The sequence below is a fragment of the Podarcis cretensis genome (assembly GCF_951804945.1).
Source record: "Podarcis cretensis genome assembly, chromosome: 17".
Classification (NCBI taxonomy): domain Eukaryota; kingdom Metazoa; phylum Chordata; class Lepidosauria; order Squamata; family Lacertidae; genus Podarcis; species Podarcis cretensis.
In genome coordinates this window covers 36,861,833-36,882,493 of record NC_137187.1, presented here as the reverse complement: position 1 = coordinate 36,882,493, position 20,661 = coordinate 36,861,833, and the positions used below count along the sequence as shown (strand labels likewise).

At 45.4% G+C, this 20,661-nt stretch overlaps 1 protein-coding gene across 1 annotated transcript; it reads left to right on the top strand.

The window, feature by feature from the left end:
• Positions 1–558: 558 nt before the first annotated feature.
• LOC307205932 (olfactory receptor 1468-like) lies at positions 559–1,494 on the top strand (the record flags this gene model as incomplete). The annotated part of the gene is made up of 1 exon (XM_079958614.1): positions 559–1,494. One exon carries the CDS (start codon positions 559–561, stop codon positions 1,492–1,494), a length of 936 nt encoding a protein of 311 aa, XP_079814740.1.
• Positions 1,495–20,661: the final 19,167 nt, after the last annotated feature.

Here is a 20,661-nt window from a genome sequence, read left to right as displayed (position 1 = left end):
TCTTGTAGTTTCCTGCCCTTAAGCAGGTTTCTGTAGCACCACCTCAGTTTCCTGTACATCAACAAAGCTATTAACCCCACTACCAGGTGTTTTCCTTTCGTCTGTAATATTGTCTCCCTCCTCCTTAGGATTCAGTTTAAAGCTCTCCTGATGAGCAAACACATTCTTGCTGACCACTGTGAGGGGTAACCTATCTCTTGCCAGAAGTCCATCCTCAAGGAAGCAGAAACCATGGTCCAAGAAGCCAAATCATTCCTGACAACAACACCTGAGCAGCCACTGGTTTACTCCCAGTATGTTCCCCTCTCTTCCTGGGCCACAACCTTCAACAGGAAGCAGTGATGAAAAAAACACCTGTACCCTAAGGCCCTTCAGATTCTAATCCAGAGTCTTAAAGTCCCTTGCTATGTCAATGTCTGGCAGTATCTCAAAAACAGACATGGAGAATATGATATGAGGAGAGGAAAGAGGGATTTCCACATAGTTCAGTTTGGGCAGCTAGCAAGCAGAGGGTGGGGAATTTATTAGCCTAACCATTTCTTCTTCTTCTTTAGCCTAATGAGTCCTGGGAATGCAACAGACTTCTCTGAATTATTCCTCCGTGGCTTCCCAACCCAGCCAGAGTTTCAAAGGCTCCTCTTCCTGCTATTCTTCTCCATGTACCTGCTGGCCATACTGGGGAATGCAACAATCATCTTCTTGATCCGTTCTGATTTACAACTCCTCCACACTCCTATGTATTTCTTCCTCAGCCACCTTGCCTTAGCTGACTTGGGCTTCACTTCCACCACCATCCCCAAAGTGCTAGAAAACTTGTTGTCTCAGAAAAAGACCATCACCTATCATGCCTGCCTGGTCCAGATGTACTTTTATATGTCTTTTGGCAACTCAGACAGCTTCCTGTTGGCTTCCATGGCCTACGACCGTTACGTGGCCATCTGCTTCCCCCTGCGTTATTCTGCCCTGATGAGCAGTAAGCATTGCCTCCTCCTTGCAACAGTGTCCTGGGTTATCCCTATTGCCCACTCTCTGCTTTATACCATCTTGATGTCCCACATGTCTTTCTGTGACTCTAGAGAGATCCCACATTTCTTCTGCGATCTTTACCCTGTGTTGGAGATCTCTTGCTCAGACAGCAGTGTCATAGAAATGCTGCTTCTGACTGAAGGGGTGGTGGAGATCCTGGGGCCGTTTGTGCTGATTGTCATCTCCTACATGGCCATTTTCTACACCATCCTGAAGATTCCATCCAACTCTGGCAAGAAAAAGGCTTTCTCCACGTGTGGGTCCCACATTGCTGTGGTGGTCTTGTTTTATGGCACTGTGAGCTGGGTTTATTTCAAGCCACGTTCCAACAACTCAGATCGCAAGGACACTGTGGCCGCTGTCATGTATACCATGGTGACCCCTATGCTGAATCCCTTCATCTACAGTCTCAGAAATAGTGAAATGAAAGCAGCCATGAAGAGGATCCTTGGGCACCATTTTCATTAGTGTCTTTGCTGTCACACCTTATAGTAGCAGGAGTGGGAGCCAACATCACTTGGATAGCAAAGCACACAGATGGTGTGTGCGCTTTCAGGACTGTTTTAAACTTGGGCCCAAATGTTGGGTATCTGTAATGGGGAAACGGATTGCAATCTGTCTTTCAGGTATTTGGGGCCTGCATGTGCTAGGATTAGCTGAACTACCATAAGCAAATATGTTAACCCTAATAAAGTAAAGATCAGCATCATAATCTTATATTTCCTTATATTAACTATCACTCCCCTGTAAGTAGTAACCAGACTTCAGTTAGATAATTAAATCTTCCAAGAGTAGATATATGATTCAGGAATAGTATAGGCAACCAAACGGTCTTTGTGTGAGGTTTGGTGCTTATAGGGTTAACCTCTATGTGTCCTGCATCTGGGGTGGAGCTTCCTACATCTGGGAGCTGAGTTCTTTGTCTGTGAGTTACTTTCACTTCTCAGCGGAGAAGAAAGAGAGACACACACAATGTTTGTTGTCTTGGACGGTGTTTGTTATTTTATCTGTCTGTGTAAATAAAGATGTTTAGATTAGAAAGTAACAGCTTATGGACTCTCTTTTCACTTACACATCAAGCACGTGCCGCCGCTCTGCTACTGGCTGGGAATTCTGGAGCAGTGGAAACATACCGGACCCAGTCAGCTGTCCAACAGGTTATGGAAGGACCCAGGCCACGTTTGTGCTGAGTGTGAGGATGAGACAAAGCAGAGTCCAGCTCCGAGATCCTGCCTGCTGCTGGGAAAGGGGCAGAGGCAGCTGTGATCTCGCTGGTGAAAGTGGAGCTTGCTGCAGGAAACATCTTTGAAGCAACCGGCCGGCAGAAAGCATGAGTAAGCTTATAGCCTCGGGAAGATGGTGCAGCAAAATCCATCTCAATCGCATGAGACTTTCAATGTTCCTTTTGAGCAATTGAATGACCGCAATTGGGAGGACTGGTCGAGGCAGATCAAATATTGGCTGTTGGGCAAACAACTCTGGGAGTGCACCCAAAATGAGTCACCAGTGGCAGCTGCTGCGGCAAATGCTGCTGAGATTGAGAGAGTTAACGCCGCAATTAAGAAGGACCAGAAAGCTATGTCCCATATTGTAATGGCTCTTGAGGCGTTTCAATTGCCTCACATTGATGGGTTATTGTCTTGCCATGGGATTTGGACGGCTTTGGTCAGAGTGCATCAAAGAACCACAGCTGGTTCCAAGATTCATGTGATACGCTCTCTTTTTGAGAAGAGGCTGTCTCCAGGGGAATCGGTACGTGATCACACCACACAGATGCTGTCCATTTTCACTAAGCTGTGTCAGCTGAATGTACCTTTCCCTGATGAGCTCAAGGCATACACCCAGCTGAGCTCTTTGGACAGGAGTTATGAGAACCTGGTTCTGACGATGGAGACTATGCCGTCGGACCAGCTTTCTCTGGAGTATATTACTGGGAGATTAGTTGATGAACAGGAGAAGAGACTGAGAGCTGGGCGAGCAGATACACGATGTGCCCCAAGGAGAAGTGGGGGTGCAGCAAGAAGCAATGAGGAGTCTGTAAAAGCCTTTGCTTCGAGACACTGCTACAGATGCGGGTCCCCCTCCCATCTCGTGAGAGACTGTCCGGCAGAGGCTCAGGAATGCAAGGTCAAGCAACAGATGCAGATAAGGGGCTCTTCCACAGCAGCGAGGTGTGGGAAGATGTCCAAAAGTTCCAATCGAGGTGAAAGCAAAGATAAGTCTTCTTAGTATCACCTTGCAGCTTCCATGGCAATGGTTAAAGGCTGTAAACAGGAAGCTGGGCTGACCTTCATCGACAGTGGAGCAACGCATTCTCTGGTTCCATCTGCTGGGCTTCCTTGGGATTGCAAGGCTGTTAAGAATGGTCGAACTGTCATGCTGGCAGATGGAAGTCATTGCTCTCTGACTATGTCTGGGACTCTTTATTGTCCATTCTTGGAGCACGAGATTCAAGCCTATGTGGATCCAGAAATGTCCAGCTGTCCTTTGTCTGTCTCTGCATTAGTCGCTGACAGCTTCAGCATTTGTTTTGAGAATAACATGTGTTCTTTTTCCAGGGGTGGGAGACAACTGTTCAGTGTTGAATGCAAGAACAGGCTGTTCGTGGTGGAAATGCCTATTGCAAATAACAGTCCCACTGAGGTAGCACAGGTGCAGTGTGCAAATGTCCCAACACATGATGGCTATTCCCACTTATGGCATCGCAGGATGGCACATATTAATTGGAATTATGTCACGAGGGCCCCGGGTGTACAGAGGGGTGTAAAATGAAGGCATGTGATAAGTTTTTAGATTGCAGAGCTTGTAAGCAGTCTAAGGTAAAAACGTGCACATACCCCAAGTCTAGCAGAGAAACAGCCAAGCCTTTTGAGCTGGTGCATGCAGACTTGTGTGGCCCTATGCCAGTAGCCAGTCTGGGTGGGGCAAAAATTATTTTGCTTCTTTTGGATGATTTTTCTAGGAACTCTTGGGTCTTCTCAATTAAACACAAAGGGGAAGCTGCTGCATTGGTGAAAGACAGGATCTCTGCGCTGTAGAATTGCAATTCTCTACAAAGGTCCACAACGTTCAGAGTGATAGAGGGGCGGAGTTTACTGGGTCTGCGCTGCAGAATTTCTTCCGCCAGAAGGGTATTGGTCACAGGTTGACAGCACCACACAGTCCTCAACAGAATGGTGTTGCTGAAGGCAAGAACAGAACACTGCAAGAGGCCATGGCTGCTATGCTGTTTGATTCTGGGCTCCCACAGCGCTTTTGGGCTGAAGCCTGGCGCTGCACGTCGCTTTCTCAGAATCGCTCATTTTCTTCTGTTGTAGGTAAAGGTAAAGGTACCCCTGCCCGTACGGGCCAGTCTTGACAGACTCTTTTTTTTAAAAAAAAAAATTATTAAAGTTTTAAAGGTTACAAAAAGAAAAAGAAAAAACACCAAGTTAAACACAAACTTAACAACACGTCACAATAAGAAAAAAGAGAATAGAAAAAAGAAAATAATAATTATAAAAAACAGAAAAATAGAAAAATAGAAACAATTAAAAAAACCACACAACGAACCTTCCCATAACTTATCTTTCATTTGATTGTTTCCTTGACCTCCTCGCACCTCCCTTTTTTGTATTCTAGTTCGGTTAGCTATTTCAGCAAATCCTTTCCATCCTTCCCAATTTTTATCCTATAATTTATCTTAATATAATGTAACTTTACCTTTCCTCCTTTCATCCATTAACAGTCTATTTTTACTTAGTCCTTTATAATATTTCTGCTAAAACCACATAACTTCATTCCAGCCTCCTTCTAACATTCCTTAATTTTACAATGTTTCTGTAAATAAACTTTAAATTTCTTCCAGTCTTCTTCCACTGACTCTTCTCCCTTGTCTCGGATTCTGCCAGTCATTTCCGCCAGTTCCATGTAGTCCATCACCTCTCCAACTGCACCCAATGCTTGCTCTTCTTCTGTTGGTGGTGTTGGTATCACATTCACTGAATTATCCAGTCCAAAGCGTAGTTTTGTTATGTCCAGTATTCCTTTTTTTGGTGATCTTCTGTCCAATGCTTTTTGTTCTGGTCCTCTGTCTGGTGATCTTCTGTCCGATGCTCTTGACTCTTTTCCAAGCTCCTTCTGCAGATCTTCTTCGTAATTATTCAAAAATTTAACTTTATCTTCTACTGATTTTATTTTTATTTTCCTTCCTTTGAAACTGAAGGATAGGCCTTGGGGAAATTCCCACCTAAAGTTGATTTTGTTCTTTCTTGACAGACTCTAGGGTTGTGCGCTCATCTCACTCTAGAGGCCGGGAGCCAGCGCTGTCCGGAGACACTTCCGGGTCACATGGCCAGCGTGACGAAGCTGCTCTGGCAAACCAGCACCAGAGCAGCACACGGAAACGCCGTTTACCTTCCCGCTATAAAGCAGTACCTATTTATCTACTTGCACTTAAGGGTGCTTTCGAACTGCTAGGTGGGCAGGAGCTGGGACTGAACGGCGGGAGCTCACCCCACCGCGGGGATTCGAACCGCCGACCATGCGATCGGCAAGTCCTAGGCGCTGAGGTTTTACCCACAGCGCCACCTGCGTCTGTTGTAGGGGACACGCCCTATTTTCTGCTGCACGGCAAGAAGCCCAAGGTGCATTTCTTCTGTGTTTTTGGCTGCGAGGCTTGGGTACTTATACCAAAGGCCAAACGCAGAAAGGGTGGACCAAGGTCCAGGAAGACGATCTTTGTTGGGTATGAACCAGGTACCAAGGGGTGGAGATTTGCCTATCCAGAAGGTAATCAATCCAGGCTGCTAGTGAGCAGCAGTACTGAGTTTTGTGAGCAAAGTGGGTGGACGCACATACATGGTAACCCATATGCTGTTTTGGAGAGTTTTCGTGACACAGATGATGAGGAGGAGGTGGAGCCTGATCCTGCTGCTGAGGAACAGAGTCCAGAGCAGACGCATCCTAGAACCTCTCCAAAGGCTGTCAAGACAGAGCCAAAGAGTGAACCATCCTCGCCCACAGGTCCAGCTGTAAGGTTCAAAAGATGCAGCAGGTCAGAGGGGGAGCTCTCTGACGCTGGGGATGGTCTAGCTGGCCCTAGTGGGTCAGAGCGGGTACCGGAGCTCACGCTGAGGAGATCAATCCGAACCACAAAGGGTAAACCGCCTGACAGGTTTGAGGCCACAAGTGTGTGGGTTGGGGTGGCTTAGTGTGAACCTGAAAGTTTTGAGGATGTTCATGTTCAGAAGTTGCCTCAAGAAGAAGCCAGTAAATGGCAAGAGGCAATGCAGAAGGAGATGAGCTCAATGGAGTCTCTAGGTGTGTTTTCCCTCACAACATTGCCGGCTGGCAAACAGACTGTGAGCAGCAGGTGGGTTTATCGCCTTAAACCCACAGAATCTGGAAAACAGCAGTACAAGGCTAGGTTAGTAGCCAGAGGGTTCAAGCAGCAGAAGGGGCTGCATTACACTGAGGTGTATGCTTCTACTTCCAGAAGTGAAACTGTGCATGCTCTTAGCCATAGCTGCACAAAGAGGTTGGAAGGTGCATCACTTTGATGTGGATGTAGCCTACTTGAACTCAGACCTCCAGGAGGAGTTGTACATGCTTCCTCCTCCAGGGTTTGAGGCCAAGGGGCAAGTCATCGTTTGGTGATTGCCTAAATCAATCTATGGGTTGAGGCAATCAGCCAGAAACTGAAATTTGTGTCTGAATGAAGCCTTAGAGAAGCTAGGTTTCAAGTGAATCCTAGCTGATAGCTGCCTGAGTCACAGGAGTTGATTTTAATCTTTGTTGATGATATAGTCCATGTCTCAAAGACACGTGCACAGGTGTAAAAGTTTGCCAAAGACCTTGGTAAACGGCTCAAGCTCAAGAACCTGGGTGCAGTAAGGTTCTTCCTAGGTGTGGAGATTTTCAGAAGATGGAAGTTTCTTGCTCAGTCAGAAAGGCAAAATTGAGCAGTTGCTTCAGAAGTTCAGGATGTCTGAACGTGCAGGGGTCAGAACACCCATGGAGACTAGCTACGTGAAAGACAGTCAGCAAGTAGAACGCTCTGTGTTCGAAAATGCTGAGCTCTTTCAGTCAGCTCTGGGTAGTCTGTTGTATCTGTCCCAGTGGAGCAGACCTTATGTAGCGTTTGCTACCAATCTGCTCAGCCGAGAAGCTACAAACTCAAGCGTACAAGCCTGGAATGGTATCAAACTGGTGCTGCGTTACCTGCAAGATACCAAAGACTTTTGCCTCAAGCTGTCAGCCAAGGGTGACGTCAAGCTGACGTGCTGGGTAGACAGCGATTGGGCGAATCTGGCGGACAGGAAGTCCGTGTCTGGTATGGTGGTGAAGTTCGGGGACTCTTTGGTTGGGTGGAAGTCCCGGAAGCAAAGTCTCATAGCGCTTTCCTCTACTGAAGCTGAGTTCAGTGCGCTGTCTGAGATTTGCAGGGAATTGGAGTTCTATGTGTGCTTGGTTCAAGAGATCTGCGGAGAGTATTGTTTGCCCATCACGGTTTGGGAGGACAATCAACCCTTTCTGAAGCTGGCGGAGTCTGGGCAGTTTAAGGCCAGAACCAAACACCTAGACATCCAGTTTCAGAATGTGTGCCAGAATGTTCGGTCGGGATTAGTACAACTGAAATACTGTCCCACTGCTAAAAACTTGGCAGATGGTTTCACGAAACCGCTGACCTTCCAGCGTCATGGGGAGTTCTGCGAAGGTTTTTGTTTGGGGTAAGTCGTTATACTTACTCAGCTCCCGGATGTAGGAAGCTCCTCCCCAGATACAGGACAAGAGGGGGTGTGAGGTTTGGTGCTTATAGGGTTAACCTCTATGTGTCCTGCATCTGGGGAGGAGCTTCCTACATCCGGGAGCTGAGTTCTTTGTCTGTGAGTTACTTTCACTTCTCAACAGAGAAAAAAGAGAGACACACGCAATGTCTGCTGTCTCGGACGGTGTTTGTTATTGTGCTGGTCCCGGGGGGAGGTTACTGTGGGGCGAGGTCCAGGACCTGAGTCGAGGGTCGGCAGACAGTACTCCATGGGCAAAGCGGGGTCCAAAGTGAGGAGCCGGGCAAGGACAGGAACTCTGGAGAAACAGGACTGGGTGCTGGCCGAAACAGCTCTTCATCGACGTTGCTCCCGCAACCTGGGACCGGGCTGACTGGCCTTTATCTTCTCTGAGGCCAGGGGCGGTCCCGGCCCCCAGGAGACCCGCCTCTCCTGGCCTTAAGGTGAGCACTCCTCCTGGGAGAAACCAGTTCCCTCCGCCTCTCTGCCCTGAGCCTCTGCAGCTCAGGAGAGGCTGGAGGGTTACTGGACCCAGGGGGAGACTCACCTTCCCCTGACAGGGCTGGGAGAGGCGCACCTGTAGGCACTGTGTCCTCAACCACCTCTGGAGCCAGAGTGGATTCACCTGGTGCCTGCTCCTGAGGATCTGGCACAGGGGCAGGCGCTTCAGAATCAAAGCCCTCCCCAGTTCAGCCGGCCCTGGAGGCGGGGACTCCTGTGCAGGCTGGGATTCCTCCGGTTCAGCCTCTGAATCAGATTCCCAGGCCATCACAGTTATTTTATCTGTCTGTGTAAATAAAGCTGTTTAGATTAGAAAGAAACAGTGAATGGACTCTCTCTTCACTTACACATCAAGCACGCACCGCCGCTCTGCTACTGGCTGGGAATTCTGGAGCAGTGAAAACGTACCGAACCCAGTCAGCTGTCCAACACTTCACATTATTCACTCACACTGGAAGTTTTCCCCCTCTCTATAGGGTATAGTTGGATTCAAACTATCCATCTCCCTTGTTCTCATTTTTTTTTAGCATGTGTCTGTGGCATATTGTTACACCCACACTTTAGGGTGATAAGGAGACACCGGAGTCGCTCCAGCACATTATGTTCACTTGCCCCCTGTTTAATGTGCCACGGGCAAATTTGTTGGGATCAATCATACAGAAACTAGAGGGCACCCCACCAAAATTCCACCTTGCCCAAATCTTGCAGGATAAGGCTACTCATACGACCCTGAAAGTGGCAAGGTTCCTGGTCGCTGTCCTTACCCAAAAGCGACGCCAAGGAGCACTACAAGCTAACTAAGGCGTAGTATGCCATTCTATTCTATAGTATTTTAATGTTATAGTGGTGCTTTAGTGGCTGTTTTCCCCACGTGCACAAGTTGTTATTTATGTGTCGTTTTTACCTGTATGGGCCTATGGCCGTAAATAAAATTACTTACTTACTTACTTTAGGGGTTTTTTTGGTTCACTGGGGACTTATTTTACTCTTTAGATATAAGTTGTGTATATGTGCTGTATGCAGTTTTTCTCAAATTTCGGTTTCCAGCTATTGTTGAACTACAACTCCCACAATCCTTAGCTTGCAGGACCAGTGGTCAGTGGTGATGGGAATTCTAGTTCAACAACAGCTGGGAACCCAAGTTTGAGAAACACTGACTTAATAATTGCATTGCTGCCCATATATGTGTAATCTTGCTGCCCAAGACAGCACCCATTTAGAATCATAGCATCCTACAATTGCTGAAATGTAGAGTTGGAAGGGACCCTGAGGGTCATCTAGTTCAACCCCTTGCAATGCAGGAATCTCAGCTAAAGCTGTTATTACTAGATCGTTATTACTATCTAACCTCTGCTTAAGAACCTCCAAAGAAGGAGAGGCCACCCACATCCAAGGAAGTTTGTTCCACTGTCTTCAGAAAGTTTTTCCAGATGTTTAGCTGGAATCTCTTGTAACTTGAAGCCATTGGTTCAGATTGTACCCCCTGGAGTAGGATAAAACAAGCTTGCTCCATCTTCCATGTGATAGCCCTTTAGGTATTTGAAGATGGCTGTCATATCTCCTCTAGAGGGGGACTTTGTCAAAAGCCTTACTGAAATCAAGACTCTCCACATGCACAGCATTCCCCTGATCCACTTGTAACACTATAAAATAAATAAATAAAAAGAGATTTGTCTGGCATGACTTGTTTTTGAGAAAGCCATGCTGGGTCTTGGTAATCACAGCATCCTTTTCTAAATGCTCACAGACTGATCAAGTACGATCATTCTTTGTTCTAGGACCTTTTCTGGTACCAGTGTCAAGCTGACTGGTCTTCCTCCCTTCACACAGCAGGGACCTCACTTGTTCTCCAAGAATTCTCAAAGATTATAGACAGAGGTTCTGAGACTACATCCTCGAGCTCCTTCTAGGACCCTTGGTGCAGCTCATCATTCCCTGGAGATTTGAATTCATTTCCAGTAGCTGGGTGTTCCCTGACTTTTTCCTATTTTGTTCTTCAGCTCCCTCCGTGCATTGCTGGGCGCTGCTGTCATTTCTGTGTAATAAACCAATCTTCCTCTATTTCCTGGTGTGCAAATTCTTTGTTGGGCATAAGGGTAAAAGTATACACCCATTTTAAATGGATGCATGCAGTGACTTCACAGGAAAGTTTCCAATCCTCTCAGAGTTGTACAATTAAAATATTTGTAATGCGTGAGCCAGGGCCAGTGCAAGACCTTTGGGCACGTGAAGTGGAACACAAAATGGTGTCCCCCTCTGATGAAGAAGGAATGAGTGAAGATTTAGACCAGGAAGGAGAGGGAATAAATATATGTATTGGAAGAGACCAGCTGTGCCTCGTATTCATCAAGAGGCCAATGTAGAAGCGGGGGGGGGGGGGTTTAGCAGATCTGGTCTCTTAAGGTGTGTGCCACAACTGCCAACCATTGTGGCAGCTGCCTGAGGCAATTGCCTCACCTTGCTTCATGGGTGGGCCAGCCCTAGTGTGAACATCTTGCCACCTGGAGTGTGTGTGGCAAGTTTTGAATATCAGAGCATCACACATTAAATGCTTCCCGATACAAGGCTGCCTTCAGATGTCTATGGAAGCAACTACTCTATTCCAAACTTAAAAATGGAAAGCATAATGCTGGTGGTCTGCAAAAGAGGTGAGCGCTCCAGCTGGAGAACAGCCTTTACCTTCGGGTTGAATTTGCTTCAGGTTGAGTGCCTTCGGGTTGCACTCCGCGGCAACCCGTAAGTAACGGAGCACGTTACTTCTGGGTTTTGCCGCTCGTGCATGCTCAGACACTCAAAATGACGTCACGCGCATGCGCAGAAGCAGCAAAACGCGACCCGCGCACGCACAGATGCACCATCGCGTCTTATGTCCTATTCAGGATGCAAACGGGGTCCCGGAACGGATCCCGTTCGCATCCCGAGGTACCACTGTATATATAGCTAGATATTATGGGGCAAGTTTCATTCATCGCTACTATGAGTTGAATAAAGAGCATGAAATTCACACTCGACTCCAAGTATATTTCATATTTGTTCCCAGTTGTGGAGCAAACCAGAATCCTCCAACATCCATACTCAAAGGGAAAAACTTTTCTAACACTTATTAATGAGGACAAGCTAATTTGTTAAGCTGAATGATGGGTTGGGTCTCTGAATGATGGTTCTCCAGAGTTTATGCTATTGCATTCTATTAATTCTGGAGGGGGAACCTGGTTGAGTCGTCCTTGGACCCTGGAGATCACCACCCTTAAGTAGAGATGAACAAAAGCTTCCCTTGCATCAGAAAACACAGAGCTAATCTCCTCAGCAGATGAAGGAGGCCAGTTTCGTCCTGTGCAGAACAAGTCCACTTCCTTTGTTCTTCACATTAACAGGAGCAAGAGAGCAAACAGGAAGTGCTTTTACTTAAGTAAGTGTGAATATTCTTATGTTTTTGGGGTGGGAGCAAGACTCCCCTAAATGTCTGGATTCAGTGAAGGGTTAGAATGTAAGGAAACCCCTAAATTCCCGGGCCTAATGGGGGCTTGAGTTTAAAGCGGTTTTTCCATGTCCAGGAAACACCCATTAAGAAGGCCATTTTCTGTCTGGGCTGGACAGAAAATGGGGAAAGTCCTCGCTGAGGTAAGAGATGATTAGCAGAGAAAAAAGGACAGAGTTTCAGGAGGGGGGAGCAGAACTGCAGTGGGCAGTGAGGTCAGCAAACAGGAAAGAATTGTCACTTTTTGAAGCTGGAGCATGGGGGGGGGGGGCAAAGCATGAAGCAGGCAGTCTGTTTCAAGCTGCAGCAGAGGTCAGACATGATATCTGGAGTCTCTTGGAATCTGAGGCTGCAGCAATGGAAGAAACAGGACCGTCTTGGGATGTGAATGCTCTGATCTCTCTCCATCTAGACACAGGTTGCATAGATATGTAAATAAACCCTGTATCATAAAGAGATCACGGACTCCACTTGGCCTCATTGTTCCATAAGTAAACACAGACCCTGGTAAGCATGCCTGGTACCTCTGGAATCTCTCACTGCTCATAGATTGGTGAAACAATGTGTTACCCACTTAAAAGCTTCTAGCATCCAAGAAACCTACTGAATATTTTTTAATGGTTACTAATCAGTATCTGCTGAATTCACTCAGTACAATTAAAGTACATGCCTATCCCCAAAGACTTCTGGGATCTGTATTTTACCACTCATAGAGAAGCAATTCCCAGCACCTTTAGCAAAGTATGGTTCTCAGAATTCTTGGGGTGGGGGGGGGGAGAGACTTACTATGTTTTTCAGATGTGCTTTAAATGCTTCCCCCCCCCACAATAAAATTTATTATTTTTCATACAAAAGCATAACAAAACAGAGAATAAATAATAAGAGAAAAAGAATAAAAAAGAAAGAATATGAAACATAAAATACTTCAAAGTTCCCATATATAACCACATAAACTAAGACTTGATTAGTTACATTAAAATCCATCTTCATAAACATATTAATTGACTTCCTCTAATCTCTTCCATCTGAATTTCCTTGTAATTAAATGTAGCAGTTTCCAATATCATTATTTCATAAAACCGTATTACAGTCAATCAAATTTCCTAACTTTTCTATCGTACATTTTCTTATTTATTTATTTAATCCTAATTTAATCCTAGGCCTAATTACCGGTAGTTCTTTCAAGTGGTTACATATCTTTAATATTACAATATTTATTCAAATAGTCTTTAAATTTCTTCCAATCTTCTTGGTGTTCCTCTTCTTTCTGGTCGCGGATTTCCCCGGTGAGATCAGCCAGCTCCATAAACTCCATCATCTTCATCTGCCATTCTTATACCGTTGGTAGTTCTTGTGTTTTCCATTTTTTGGCTAGTAAAATCCGTGCAACATTTGTGGCATACAAAAATACTTTTACATCTTTTGGGGGGCAATTCAGAACCTGTTATTCCAAGGAGAAAGGCTTCTGGTTTTTTCATAAATGTATATTTCATCATTTTTTTTAATTCATTATAATTTTTTTCCCAGAAGTCTTTTACCTTGGAGCAAGCCCACCACATATGATAAAAGGTACCTTCCTTTTCTTTAGATTTCCAGCATAAATTATCACAGTTGTGGTAGATCTTCACCAGTTTAACAGGGGTTAAGTACCATCTATACATCATTTTCATAATATTTTCCTTTAACATTGTACATGCAGTAAACTTAACCCCTTTCTTCCAAAGTCTTTCCCAGTCCTCCATCATTATATTATGTTCCACATCTTGTGCCCAATCAATCATAACCGACTTTACTTGCTCATCTTTTGTATGCCACTCCAGTAACAAACTATACATCTCAGACATGTTCTTAACATTAGTATCTAACAACTCTGTTTCCAATTTGGTTTTTTCAGTTGCAAAACCTTTTTTCTTGTCAATCTTAAATAGTTCATTAATTTGGTAATATTGAAGCCAATTCACTTTATCTTTGATTTGTTCAAATGGTTTTAATTTAAATCCCTCACCATCTTCTATCAGTAAATCAGAATATCTCAACCACTTATTTTCCATATTTAGCTTTTTTTGTGCCTGTGCTTCCATTGGTGAAATCCATTTGGGTGTTTTTCTTACCAAAAGATCCTGATATCTACTCCACACATTATAAAGTGCCTTCCTAATTATATGGGTCTTAAAACCACTATGGGCCTTTATTTTGTCATACCAAAGATATGCATGCCAACCAAACTATTGTCCAATCCCTCTAAATCCAAAATATCTTCATTTTCTAAATTAATCCAATCTTTAATCCAGCAGAAGGCCGCAGCTTCAAAATATATTTTTAAATCAGGCAGGGGAAAATCCCCTATTTCTTTTATATCCGTAAGTAATTTATACTTAATTCTCATTTTTTCCCCTTGCCAAATAAATTTGGACAAGGCCTTCTGCCAGTCTTTGAAACATTTGACATTATCAATAATGGGTAAAGTTTGAAACAAAAACAACATTTTCGGCAATACATTCATCTTAACCATTGATATTTGACCCATAAGTGAGAATTTTAAATTTGACCAAATCTCTAAGTCTCTTTTTATTTCATTCCATACTTTCTCATAATTATCTTTATATAAATTCAAATTCTTCACTGTTAAATTCACACCCAAATATTTAATCTTCTTCGTGAATACCAGGCCTGTTTTTTCTACAAGGGTTTTTCTTTCATCTTTATCTAAATTTTTATCCAATACTTTGGTTTTGCTCTTATTTAATTTAAAACCAGCCAGCTGCCCATACTCCTGAATCATCTCCAGTGCTTTCAATGCACTGGTCTCTGGATCCTGTAAGGTTATAACCAAATCATCAGCAAAGGCTTTTAATTTATATTTCTTGGATCCTACTATAATGCCCTTTACTTTCTCTTCTTTCCTCAACATATTCAGCAATACCTCCAGGACCAAAATAAATAATAGAGGGGAAAGTGGGCATCCTTGCCTGATTCCTTTCTCAAATTTAATTTCCTCCGATACCACATTATTAACATTAATTTTAGCTTTTGTTCAGAATAGATCACCTTAATACTATTTTAAAAAATTTGGCCAACCTCTATACTTTCCAGATTTTTTTCCATGAAAAACCAAGAAATATTGTCAAAGGCTTTCTCTGCATCAATAAACATTAATAATGCTTTGCTATCTCTTTTAGCCTCTAATCTTTCCAAAATGTCCACTATATTTCTGATGTTTTCTTTCATATGTCTTCCTTTTTTTTGCATATAATTTTTTTATTAATTAACATCAAAAAAAAAAAACATATTGATTTCACATCAAGTTTTTCACAACTTATTTCTTTTTTAGGACTTCCTTCAGCTGTTCCGTAAATCATCCATCGTTATTATTTAGATTACGCATTTCTCAAGTTAATATTGACATTATTTATCTCTTTTTTCCTATTCCCTTTAGACAATACTTCTTGCTTTTTCACAGTGCTTCTTTAAATCCCTTTAGCATTATCTGTCCCTCACTTATATGTTCCAGATATTCCGCAAATTTCCCCCAGTCCTCGATGAACTTTTGGTCTCTTAAGTATCTAATCTTCCCTGTCAGTTTATCTAGCTCTGCGTAGTCTAACAGTTTCATTCTCCATTCTTCCACAGTTGGTATTTCTTGTTGTTTCCATTTCTGGGCCAGTAACACTCTTGCTGCTGCTACTGCATATTGAAAAAATTTACCGTCTTTTCTTTTTATCTCATTTCCTACTATTCCTAGCAGAAAGACTTCTGGTTTCCTTTCATATACCTTCCAGGCAGGAAGCCTGCCTGGTCTTTATGTACTGTATTTTTCGCCCTATACGGCGCACCAGCCCATAGGGCGCACTTATTTTTTTTTTTGGGGGGGGGAATAAAGAAAAAAATTTATCCCCCCCCCCGAGCTCCAAAGAGCAAAGAAGCCATGACAGCGAGCAGGATGGATCCCACTAGCTGTCCTGGCTTCGTTTTTAGCCTCGGGGCTGGGGGTCCGGGAGCGATGGCGAGGTTGCGCAACCTTGCCATCGCTCCTGGATCTTGCTGGGCTGGGGCGGGGGAAGCCCAAGCTTCCCCCGACCCCAGCCCCCAGAACAGGCTGTTGCCCGCAAGCCTTGTGAGCCCGGCGGGAACTCCCTCCGGGCTCGCAAGGCTTGCGGACATCTGCGCAAGGCACGGGGCGCGTTCCGGAGTGCACCCCATGCTTCGGGCTGCAGGCTACTGCCCGCAAGCCTTGCGAGCCCGGCGGGCACTCCCGCTGGGCTCCCAAGGCTTGCGGATAGCTTCCTGAAGCCTGGAGAGCGAGAGGGGTCGGTGCACACCGATGCCTCTCGCTCTCCAGGCTTCAGCGAAAGCCTGCATTCGCCCCATAGGACGCACACACATTTCTCCCTCATTTTTGGAGGGGGAAAAGTGTGTCCTATAGGGCGAAGAATACGGTATATATTCTGTTAAAACCTTTTTCAGTCTATTTGCCAGAATATTTGCAAATATTTTATAATCTACATTTAGTAGTGAAATTGGTCTGTAATTCTTTACATCTGAATTATCTTGGTCAGGTTTCAGTATCTGGCCTTGACCGGAGGGATACTTGAATCAACAGGGGAAACCCACATGACCTGAAGGTGTTGCTGTGTAATGCCAGGTCAATGATAAATAAAAACACTGCCATCCACAACCTGATTGTGGATGGAGGATTTGACCTGGCATGTGTGACAGAGACCTGGTTGGATGAAGCAGATGGGTCTGTCCTTGCCGCCGCTTGCCCACCAGGTTTCTCTTATGCACAGCAACCCAGGTCATGTGGGCAGGGAAGGGGGGTTGCAGTGATTTTTAATAAGTCATTAGCTTGCATCAGGCGTCCTACTGGGAAGCCCCAGTTTTCTGAGTGCATGTTCTGGAAGTTGGGCAATAGGGGCAGTACAGGATTCCTTTTGGTGTACTGACCTCCCCACTGCACCAAGGATTACCTGCCCAAGCTGCTTCAGGTCGTGGCGGATATTCTCCTGGAGACACCTAGTTTGGTTGTCCTAGGGGATTTTAACATCCATGCCGACACAACCTTACAAGGGGCTGCTCAGGACTTCGTGGAAAGCATGGCCTCCATGGGGCTGTCCCTGAATAAGTTTGGCCCAACTCATAGTCATGGACATGCCTTAGACCTGGTGTTCACCTCTAGTGACGTGGGTGATCTGACACTAAGTAAAAATGAAACAAAAGAAGTGCCATGGTCAGATCACTTCCTGGTGCAACTGGACTTCTCTGCGACCCTTCCCCTCTGCAGGGAGGTGGGATCAATTCGAAAGGTCCGCCCCCGCCACTTAATGGATCCAAATAGTTTCCAGAGAGTGCTAGGGGATGCTTTATCCCATGTTGATGGCCTTTCAGCTGATTCCCTGGTGGCCCGCTGGAATGTGGAGTTAACCAGGGCTATCGACTGTCTGGCTCTGAAGCGCCCTCTCCGATTGCATGGAGCCCGGACAGCCCCGTGGTTTTCTTTGGAGCTGAGGGTGATGAAACAATCACTGAGACAGCTAGAGCGTCGGTGGCAGAAAACTCATTCCGAATCTGACCGGACACGGGTTAGAGCTCAACGTCGAGCCTACCAAGTGGTGATAGTGACGGCGAAGAAGACTTTCTTCACCGCCTCTATTGCATCTGCAGAAAATAGTAGCAGGAGACTCTTTCAGGTGGTTCGCATTTTAACCGAACCACCTTTACCACCGGGGCCTTGTAAAGACCCCAAGATCTCCTGCAACGATTTTGCAAAGTTTTTTGCAGATAAAATCACTCATACTCAGAAGGAGCTAGACACCACCGTGGGAGCAGGGCTGGGGCGGGAGAGTGGTAGAGCCCTGTCTGGTCAATTTGCATGGAGGGAGGAACCCAAGATGGCGACGGCTTAGCAAGCAGGCTTCGGAGCTCCGCAGATAACAGGACTGTAATTAGCACTGACGGCCACCCAGGGAAGTAATTTTTCCTTTTTTACTTCTCTACTTTTAAACTTACCAGCCTACTGAGATTCTAACAGCACCTTCTTGTCTATGCTATGAGAAACATCTTGGGCAAGTTCTATGAAGCATCCTGGGCAGGCCACCAGCTGCTAGCTATTAACCGCCAACTCCATTCTATACTTTGTTCCTGAAACTCGTGGCAGTCTCCACACAGAGAAGCTCTTAAATTGAACAAACTGAGCACTTCCTATTATTTCTCTCTTTTTTGGTTGGGGAAACCTCTCCTTGTTTACTCCCCACGGTGACGCTATGCCTGCTAGTAAACGCCACAGGGACCCAGAGGATGTAGCTCTCTCACCGATTCCCAAACAATCTAAAATAGAGGACTTTTTTAACAAATCTGCTTTTATAGTTCCAACAAAAAACCAGTTTTCTCCTCTTGAAGATGATTGTGAGTATGGGGAGAGTATTCAAGGTGAGAGCATGGAACTGGATCCAGCAATGGGGCAAGTTGATTCTGTGCCGCTCAGAGAGGAAGGAATAACAAGTAGGGAGAGCACCCAATTAACTCTAGTTGCAAGAACGGTTGAGCATATCTTCCAACAAATTAGAGGTATTGCCTCTCAGATAACCCAGTTATCCAAAGAGGTCCGCAGTTTATCAGTTAATAACAAGCAGGCATCAACAGAACACCATAGTACCAAAGGGAATTGGCGACAACAAGAGCAGACCCCTAAGCTCAACATAAAACGCACAGAGGCTCTTAAAACAAACTCTTCTTATTTAATCTTCCAACCAAAAAAAGATCTGCATGACAATTTGTGGCCGGCCAGATCAATCTCCTAGCTGGAAAGTTGCATGGAATCAATTTCAATCCCTTACTCCCAAGGATGTGGACAGGCTGCTTGGACGCGTGAAACCAACCACCTGTCTCCTTGATCCGTGCCCATCCTGGCTAATAAAAGCAAGCCGGGAAGGGCTGGGCGATGGGCTCTGCAGGGTTAAAATCTTCCCTCTGTGAGGGAACATTCCCAGATCCACTGAAAGAGGCGGTCATTAAAAAAACATATTTCGACCCGGCCAGTATGGCCAACTATCGCCCAGTCTCAAATCTTCCATTCTTGGGCAAGGTGATTGAGCGAGTGGTTGCTAAACAACTCCAGGCACGCCTGGAGGATGCGGACCACTTGGATCCCTTCCAATCGGGATTCAGGCCTCATCATGGAACTGAAACTGCTTTGGTCGCGCTGGTTGATGATCTCCGGTGAGCTAGGGACAAAGGTGAGAGCTGTTTCCTAGTTCTGCTGGATTTCTAAGTGGCCTTTGATACAATCGACCATAACATCCTTCTGGACCGTCTAGAGGGGCTGGGAGCTGGAGGCACTGTTATACAGTGGTTTCGCTCCTTCCTCCTGGGCCGTGTTCAGAAAGTGGGGGGGGGATGAGTGTTCAGACCCCTGGGCCCTCACTTGTGGGGTTCCACAGGTTTCCGTCCTCTCCCCCATGCTTTTTAACATTTATATGAAGCCGCTGGGAGAGATCATCGGGGGTTTGGACTGGGTGTCCATCAATATGCAGATGATACCCAGCTCTACCTCTCTTTCAAATCAGAACCAGTGAAGGCAGTGAAGGTCCTGTGTGAGTGCCTGGAGGCGGTTGGAGGATGGATGGCAGCTAACAGATTGAGGTTGAATCCTGACAAGACAGAAGTACTGTTTTTGGGAGACAGGGGGCGGGCTGGTGTGGAGGACTCCCTGGTCCTGAATGGGGTAACTGTGCCCCTGAAGGACCAGGTGCACAGCCTGGGAGTCATTTTGGACTCACAGCTGTCCATGGGGGCGCAGGTCAATTCTGTATCCAGGGCAGCTGTTTATCAGCTCCATCTGGTATGCAGGTTGAGACCCTCCCTGCCCGCGGACTGTCTCACCAGAGTGGTGCATGCTCTAGTTATCTCCCGCTTGGACTACTGCAATGCGCTCTACGTGGGGCTACCTTTGAAGGTGACCCAGAAACTACAACTAATCCAGAATGCGGCAGCTAGACTGGTGACTGGGGGTGGCCACCGAGACCATATAACACTGGTCTTGAAAGACCTACATTGGCTCCCAGTATGTTTCCGAGCACAATTCAAAGTGTTGGTGTTGACTTTTAAAGCCCTAAACGGCCTCGGCCCAGTATACCTGAAGGAGGTCTCCACCCCCATCGTTCTGCCCGGACGCTGAGGTCCATCGCCAAGGGCCTTCTAGTGGTTCCCTCATTGCGAGAAGCAAAGCTACAGGGAACCAGGCAGAGGGCCTTCTCGGTAGTGGCACCCGCCCTGTGGAACGCCCTCCCATCAGATGTCAAAGCGATAAACAACTACCTGACATTCAGAAGACATCTTAAGGCAGCACTGTTCAGGGAAGTTTTTAATGTGTGACATTTTAGTGTATTTTTTGTCTCTGTGGAAGCCGCCCAGAGTGGCTGGGGAAACCCAGCCAGATGGGCGGGGTACAAATAATAAATTATTATTATTTTCCCTCTGATACAATATTTGTAATCGTGTTTTGTTTCTGTCTCTTTTTTAATTGTCAAGCCAACAATTTCCTACATTTATTTGCAGATTCAAAATTTCTCTGTTTCATTAATTTTATTTTCCATTCTATTTCTTGATTTATAATTTGAGAAAATTGAGTCTGCAAAGCTTTGATGTCTTTTTGTATTTGACATAGATTTTTTTCCTTTTTTTCCTTTTGTATCTTTTTCTTTATGGCATTCTGTTGTATGAGGAAACCTCTCATAACAGCTTTACTAGCATCCCAAATGACTCTTGTTTCTACCTCTGTATTTATGTTTAGTTCAAAATAATCTTTTAGAGTCTTTTGGGCCTTTCCCACCACCTGTTCATTCCTCAACAGCCCATCATTCATCCTCCATCTGAAGGAACCCTGTAGATACA